Source organism: Limulus polyphemus, unplaced genomic scaffold (assembly GCF_000517525.1).
Source record: "Limulus polyphemus unplaced genomic scaffold, Limulus_polyphemus-2.1.2 Scaffold1246, whole genome shotgun sequence".
NCBI classification, from domain to species: domain Eukaryota; kingdom Metazoa; phylum Arthropoda; class Merostomata; order Xiphosura; family Limulidae; genus Limulus; species Limulus polyphemus.
The window spans coordinates 298,062-306,858 of record NW_013666856.1 but is presented as its reverse complement, the minus strand read 5'-3'; the positions used below and the strand labels follow the sequence as shown (position 1 = coordinate 306,858).

At 30.0% G+C, this 8,797-nt stretch overlaps 1 protein-coding gene across 1 annotated transcript in view; it reads left to right on the top strand.

Moving 5' to 3' along the window:
* LOC106462776 (endothelial differentiation-related factor 1-like) overlaps positions 1-8,797 on the top strand; it is a 31,854-nt gene that overhangs the window by 15,208 nt on the left and 7,849 nt on the right. Inside the window, exon 3 of the mRNA XM_013922736.2 lies at positions 5,897-6,057. Coding sequence (XP_013778190.1) covers positions 5,897-6,057 — 161 coding nt within the window. The remainder of the gene's footprint in view (positions 1-5,896; positions 6,058-8,797) is intronic.

Sequence of the window (8,797 nt, the reverse complement as noted above, 5' to 3'; positions counted from 1 at the left end):
CAAATTAGTTAGCATAATCAGTTAAATGACGAAAATTAGGTGTCTATTTACTTGTAACCACTCAGTGTACAGAGGTTTAACAATGAGAAACTGGTTATTGTATGAGGTTAACTTGATCAAGTTGATGTACTATCAATCATTCTCCATGTTACCACTGATGCAATGAAAGATTTCGTTGTAAAACTATGTAGCTTAGTGCATTGGGTAGATTCTATAATGAAATCATTGGTGTAGAAATGTAGTAACACGGGATAATCATGATTGATGTGGGCAGTGCATGTGCTCTGTGAGAGAAGGCTTGTTAGGTTTACTATATGTATGATCAGAAGAAGATAGACCAATGTTCTGTTGAAACATGCATGTTCCCCCAAATTAAATCACTTAATTATGCTTATAAATTGTTATTATATTAGAATAATGTGCTTACTAATCTTACCTGTAAGGTTATCAGTGAACCTGATAATACTATAAAGTAAGTTAGTGCCTATTACTTCAATGAAAATATAAACTCCAAAATTTACAGCATGGAACTGACTCAATAACCAATCAACAATCTCAACAACTTATTCTCAGCTAATTCATGCTTTTAAACATTTCATATAATTTTGTAAACTTTCAAGAAAGTTAGTCAATGAGGTGTAATCATTATGTAGTTTCAAAACTTCCTCTAGCCTAATAAATAGGATTGTCTAAGTTGAAAAAAAATAGTACAACAATACAATAAACTGAAACTAAATCACCTTATTTTTCATATAAAACATAGATTCCTGCACTGGGAAAAGTAGTCGGTTTTCTTATTTTGTTCTGAATGCAATATCTTATTTAAAAAAGTATCTAGTTACTTATTCCTGTGAAATTTATTAACTAATGTCACACACTCATGAAGCATTTACAGTTGAACAACTAAGTATTGAGGATATTTTAGTTTGATATCATTTGTTATAAATGTACAACTTAATTTCAATAATATCTCCAATACTTACTCAGTAAAACTTAAAAAGAGTTACTTTTTTACGTAGCTAGTGTCATACAAGTGCTCCAATCGAAGTAAAATTTTCTGTCCAAATCGTTTTGGAATGTGTTAATTATGTCAAAGTGCACACCTCAGGAAAGATAACAACTAAAATCTGTTTCTATGCTACTTCAACATGTTAACATAACATAATATTTTGGTACAACATGGGACCTATTGGTCCATCTCAGCTCAAAACTAAATTAAAATGATAAAAAAAAATTAAATAAAAAAATTTTAAACCCAGCCCTTTTCATTCATATACTTATCAAGCTTTTTCTTAAACTCATTATATTTACTGCCTCTACAACATCTGAAGGCAACCCATTCCAAAGGCCAACCACCCTGTTAGAGAAATAAAACTGTCTTAGCAGAAGATGACTCCTACCTTGCCAAAATTTATATTTGTGTCCCCTAGTCCTACTATTCTCATTGTTAAATATAAAAAATGATGATACATCAACACTATCAATTCCCTTTACAATCTTAAACACTTCAATCATATCCCCCCTACCTCTTCTTTTTTCAAGAGAAAACAATTTGAGAGATTTCAGCCTCTTGTCATATGACAACCTCTCCATCCCAGGCACCATTCTAGTAACCCTTCTCTGAACCCTTTCTAACAATTCAATGTCCTTCCTAAGGTGAGGAGCCCAAGACTGAACACAATATTCCAAATGTGGCCTAACCAGTGACCTGTACAATGAAAGTATAACCTCTTTAGACTTGTATTCAATATTTCAATACATACAACCTAAAATCATATTTGCCCTACCACAGCTAACAACACCCAAGACCTTAATATCATCTGCGAATTTAAGTAATTTATTGACCATCCCTTCATTTATGTGATTGATGTAAATCAACAAGAGTAAAGGTCCTAAGACTGAGCTCTGAGGTACCCCACTTGTGATATTAATCCAGTTTGACTGAACTCCATTTGTAACAATCCTCTGCCTTTTACTATCTAGCCACTTTTCTATCCAATTTGCTAACATATCCCCCACACCTACAGAGATAATTTTTTACAAGTTTTTTATGTGGCACCTTGTCAAATACTTTCTGAAAATTCAGATACTCCAAATTTATATCCCTACCCTCATCTACATAAGCAGTAACCTTTTCAAAGAATGTCAAAAGATTTGTAAGGCAAGATTTTCCCTTTGTGAAACCATGTTGAATATCCAATAAAATTTTAAACTTTGTTAAATGACTTTGCAAAGCATCTTTTAAAAGCCTCTCCAAAACTTTTCCCAAAACTGATGTAAGACTGATGGGTCTATAATTACTGAGACAATTTTTGTCACCTCCCTTTATCAGACCATTTATATCATTGCAATAATGTAAGTTTTCACTAATGAAGAAAAATTAAGACAGGTTTTTCTCACAATTTGTGAAGACAGTGATTTGAGTGTTCTTGGCAAGCAAATTTCATTCTTGCAATCTAAACCTCAAAAGGTCTGCTTGACTTTTTTTTAAAGATTTCAAGATTATTCAGTTCAGCTTGATTCAATTGTGGTTTAATGAATACAGCTAGTTTAAGTTCTTCATTTGAATCTGTTGTTATATCTGTGGACTCGTTTACATAATATACGTCTTCTAAGTTAAAGTTTTTTGGAGGCTTTGGTGTGAGAAATTCCTAATTATGAGGAATTAGGAATTCAAATAACCGATATTGACAAGCTAGAATATATAATAAGAACCTCATCTTTTCTATTTTCTAAGATATCACTCCTGTACTGAATCAAACACAGTGCCCCCCATCTCTTTTAATTTTTGAAAATGGTCCGTTATGTACACTTACTTTTATACATATGACATGAATAACCAACAAAAACTCAGAATGTCCTCTAGTAGTTTTCTCATCCATTTTGACGTGTTATTGTGCTAATTTCATTCTTTTCACACAAAATTTGAAATGATGAGGTAAATCTTTAGTGAGCTCAAAATTTTATATTTTTTTAAACCCAAATAGAGATTAGTTACTACACTTGATAAATTATAGTGGAATTCTATGATATTGATACAGTAATTTATGATTTTTTGGTTATTTAAAATGTATATATGAAACCTAAAAAAAATTTCTTTTCACATCCTCCACGTGAGAAATTTCATAAGGCTTAGCCACCTACGACAAGCAGCAAATGAGTACAAAGGTCATAACTCAAAGAGATAATTGTTTCCTTTACTTCTTTATTTACTGTTCTATGTTTTAAGAAAAATAAGTTTAAGAACTTATTTGTAAATAGTAATATTGTATTATAATTGAAATGTGAATGTATTTTACGAAATACTTTTCCACAAAACACAGCCAAGACAGGTCACTTTGTAAAGACTAAAGGTTATTGGATACAGTAACACGAGTGCACGGGCACCGCATCATTGTAACATCTATATTGTTAGCGAGGCAGAAGGTCAATATAATAATAATAATAATAAATATTTATAAATGTATGATGTTATGAGATTTAAGCTATTTAGACTAAAAATTTGTGTTGTGTTAGAATTTGTAAAGCATGATTTATATTTTTTCCTAATTTTTTATTGAGGTTATGAAGTCAGACAAATCGAACCAACCCATACAGGAATACAGTAGTGAAATTTACAAATAAAATATAGTTTTTCTACAAAAATTTTTATAATTATCTGAAGATTATAAAGATTTTGCATGTGAAATTTGAAGACGTTCTATTGCATTAAAGTGTTTTTAATCTTAAAATCAAAAATGCTTTGCATGTTGGATAGTCAACATTCTGAAAGAAACAGGTTTATGAGAAAATCTTTAATTAAAGAATCTTAATACTTAATTTAAGAACATGATATTTTGTGTCCAAAAACATTGTAATGTTTATCAATAACCTGCAAAATTTTGTAAAGATGTGCATACATTATCAAAAATCATAGTATAATTACTCTCATGGATACTTTCTTAATCACTAACTGGGCAGATTCCACCCAGCCCGTAATGGAAAGGTTAAAAGATTTGTAAAATTAAACATGCTTTACTTCATTCTCAGGTAAATGTCATTTCTTTAAAATGATGTAATGTAGATCAGCTTTGGTGCTTCTGACTTTTAAAGAATAATGATCAGTAAAGTTAATTGTATAAGCATAGCATAGTAATTAGATACTTAATTTCAAAATTAAATGAATTAATATGGTGTTCCATAGAGATTTTATTTTTCAAATTAGCTTGCTAACCAATATTTTTCCCTTAGAGATCTGAAGTGCAGAGGAAAGAAAATTTTGTAGTTCTGTTGTTCCTTTCAATAACATAAACAGGACATATAATATGTTAATATAGGCAATTTTTTTGTATAACTTACTATAGCATGTGAAATACTGATGTTTCATATAAAAATATACACACAATTTATAGCCAACAAATTTAGTTTCTATTTTCTCTTATTTTACGTTTCATTCAGTGTCTGCTGTTGTTTATTAAACTAATTAATTGTATATTAGACTTGTATATATTTCAGTTTTCTTTTTTCTCCAATTTATTTAAAAGTATATACAGGGTTATATTTTGTAACTCTCATTATAATGGTAAATTTTCTTCAGGTGACTTTAAATGTTAGATTTTTCTGTCAGTAAATTGTTAAACAATTAGTCTTTAAATTTATTGATTTTATGTTCCTTTAATGCAAAAAAGTGGTGTGACATGCAAAATAAAATGCTGTGGATTTTGAAGTTTTTTTAGAATACAAATACATTTGTAATTAATACCCCCTTAATTGCATGGTTTTATTATAATACATAATTTTCAGTTTGAAAGGTTGATAGAGTTGTCCAGATTGGAAAAGGTAAGAATGAAGAGCAGAGTTTTACCTCAACATCTTCGTTGACACAAAGGGAACCAGATAACTTTCAGTATCTTGTGTGTATATTTTTCAGTGTCATAGCCACTGATAAGGTAATCAGATAAGTCCCTAAGAGTTATTTAAAAGCAGCTCCTGCTTATAACCAGATGATAAAAATTAACATTGGAAGTGTGTCCAGCTGTGTGGCAAGATAACTGGTTTCAGCAATATACAATCGGAAGGTTACTTGGTAAGGTACAGTTGAACATAGTAGCTTACTCTGTATCAGGTTTCACATCATGTTCATTATCTATAGGATTAAAAATGTCATGAAATCAATATTGTTACAGTTTTTGTCTTTCCATCCTGGGTCTATCTAGCAAATAGTTTTTAAAAAATTGACTGAAATATTATATAAAAATGTACTTTAGTTATTAATGTATTATGATTATTATATGACTGTGAATTACTATTTGGAAAAATGTTAGTTTCATTACAACTTATAAAAGAATACCTTTTCAAAACTATTTTAAAAGTTTTATTATTTTTTTTTCTGTTGTTGTTAAAGCCTATAAAAGAGGTTTGTTTATAGATATAAATTATTCTGCTTGAGTAAATGTTTCAGGTTTTCTTTTTTTAATGTTGGTTGGTTATAGGGTGAAATAATTCTTAAGGAAGTGTTTAAGATACAAGCTTCTATCTGAATACATTATTCTTCATGTGCTTGTAACCTTTATTTTAATCTCATATTTTTTGTATTGATTGGTTTAATGCTAGGTAATACATAATAACTGTTTAATCATTAGTGGCTGGCTCAGTTTGTAATCTAATTTTAAAGCTAAATTTACATTTGTCTCTTAATTATAAATCTAAAATTTTGAATTTGATTTCATCTCGTTTATACATGCATACTGTAACCATTTATCATACGAGCAGTTGTTTAGTTAAGCTGGAGATATCACTTTACAAACTCTTTGTTCTCATAATATTGTGTTTGAAGAAATCGCATGGAGCTATCAGATTTTGGTGACATACATTTTTTTTCTGTAACTTTTATTTACATTTATTTTTCCCTTTTTAGTTCATGCTGCTACAAACAAACAACACCAGATAGATAAAAACACTGCAAAGCTAGATCGTGAAACAGAGGAGCTTCACCATGAAACTGTTGGCTTGGATGTGGGGAAACTGATTCAGCAAGGACGACAGAACAAGGGTTTCACTCAAAAGGAACTTGCCACAGTATGTTACTGATAGCCATAATTATTCTTCAGAATAATATTTTACATTTTTAATAAACTAAAATAAAGATTTGTCTATGAATATATTGAGAATTTGTTTTGAATAGTCTGTGTGAAAAGTGATTTTTTTTAATAATAATGATTATTATTATTTATTTTACCTAACCTAAAAAGATCCCTATTTTTATATTTTAATTAATTATATAATAAAAAATATACATGAAAAACAAGAAATAAAGTACTTATATAATATTCTTTTTTTCTTACTGCCAGTTGTTGATGACACTTAACCCTACTTTTTTTATACGAATGATAGTAACACACTAAATAATTTTTATTTAGTTAAATAATGCACCAAAGATCATAGACTAATAACATACAACAAGTAGACTCCTTGAATGGGTAATGAAGAAATCTTATATTAAAGTTTTTCTTCATTACCCATTCAAGCCGTTTCCAGCCATTATTAGTCTCCAAGTGGGTTCCTTGTCATTGAATTTGATGATTATCTGTTCAGAACACAATGTTATACAATAATTTATTTGATAAATAAAAACCTTTGCTTTCTATTGGTTATAGGTAATATATAATTAAATGTAAGAGAGAACTATTAACAAATCCTGAAAGAAAGGATATAACAGGTGGGTGTGGCAGGAGGGGTCTGAATTTCTATTTGATAGCTTTGTAACCAAACAAAATTGAAGGCTATAATTATGGTCTGTCTGAGCAATGATGATTTTATAGTGAGTAATTTATGTTTAATTTCGTACTTTGTGGAGGGGGTGATGGATAAAATAGAGAAAAGAAGATGGCTAGAGAAAATGTGTCACACTAGGGGAAATTCAGGATTTTTTTAAATATTGCCTTTTAGAATTAAAAAGCATAAAACTTGTATGCCATTAAAATATGGATTATTAGCTAAGATTTTATGCTATACTAATAGATATAACATAAATAAAAAGTAGTTTAATATAATTTTGAATGCAAGACACTAAAACCTTGTGTGATACACAGTGAAGGATACATGTGGTGATAAGGTTAACCCATAAGGACATGGTGTTAGCTTCTCTTTCTCTTTATGGGGTCAGTTTTTTCTATTACCTATCAATTCTAACAACATATTTATAAAGTACTGCACTCAACAGTGTGAGATTGTAAAATGTTATTATTGTAAATATATATGTATTTAACACCTGCCACATGAGCCAGCCCACCTCTTAATGTGGATCCAAAAAATGAGTCATTTCAGAAAGGTATGGGTTGTTTTGGTTAGACAAAAACAAGATGTTTGACACTATTTTGAAGTCTAAATCACTGAACCAAACCCATGACCCGCATGAAGAAGTTAACTTGTAAATGTGAAGTAAAATGATGTAGCAATGAAACATGTTTGAAGTATTCTAGATGTGGTTGTGAATGTGATGGTTTAAGTGTAGCAATTACCCTGATTGGATGAGGGAAGAACTTGTTCAAAGATATCCCAATCCATTTGACGTACCAGCTAAATTGGAGATTTACCATTTGATTACATTGACAGTGAAACATAAAACAATAGGCACAATAGTATCGTTATCTTCAGTATTGTGTGAAGCAGATGCACAATGCATTACAAGATGATTTCCCTAGAGATTCTCAAATTAAAAGTGCCATTTCTGCAATTAAGAGTAAATATAAGAAGGATGGTATAATGCTCACTATGGTACCACCATAGTGTAATTCATATAGATTTTCATCATATCATATTTTCGTTAATATTTTATTTGTTTGTTTTTTTTTCATTTTGAAAGAGTTTTAAGAGATCTTTTGTATTATCTAAATAGTATTTTGGTTTATAAGTTTTAAGCATGGACTGAAAAAGTCTGCAAACTGAACTTGAGCTGCTTAATGCTTGATCTCCCACTGTTTAGTTACATTTCCTGTGTTTTCCACCATACTACTATTATACTATAATTGATCTTATGGGCTTGCAAATACAATAGAATTTTGTTTTTAATAGTGTTTTACTTTCAACTTTAGTAACTTTGTTAAAATAATATTTCTTAATTTTGAGTTTTTGTATTGTTTTCTGAACATATTCAGCTCTTCCAACTAATTTTTATTTTAACCATTGTTTTATGTGAGGTTCTAAATAAAGTAACACAACATTAAAGAACAATAAAGCCAGCCCTTACCATTCAAATATTTATCAAGCTTTCCTTTAAACTCCCTTAAGTTAACTGCATCCAACACATTCCAGAGGCCAACCACCAAATAAAGCTGAAGATGAATTCTTGCTTGCCAAAAGCTGTATTTGTGTTTTATCATTCTTACCATTAAGTAAGAAAAAAAGATGATACATCAATATTATAACTTCCCTTGATAATCTTAAACACCTCAATCAGATCCCTCTAACTGTTCTTTTTTTTCAAGAGAAAACAAGTTCAGGGATAGTAACCTGTCCTTATATGATAACATTTCTATTCCAGGTATTATCCTAATAGCCCTCCTCTGAACCCTTTCCAATAATTCAATGTCTATTCTAAGGTAAGGAGCACAATATTCCAAATGTGGCCTAACCAGGGACCTATACAATGAAAATTATAACCCCAATAGACTTGTATTCAGTATTTCTGTAGTTACAACCTAAAATCCTATTTGCCCTACCACTAGCAACAGCACATTGCTTGGATGGCTTTAGAGACTAATCAACTATTACACCAATATCCATTTTTTCCATAACACTGTTAAGGCTATTCCTATTT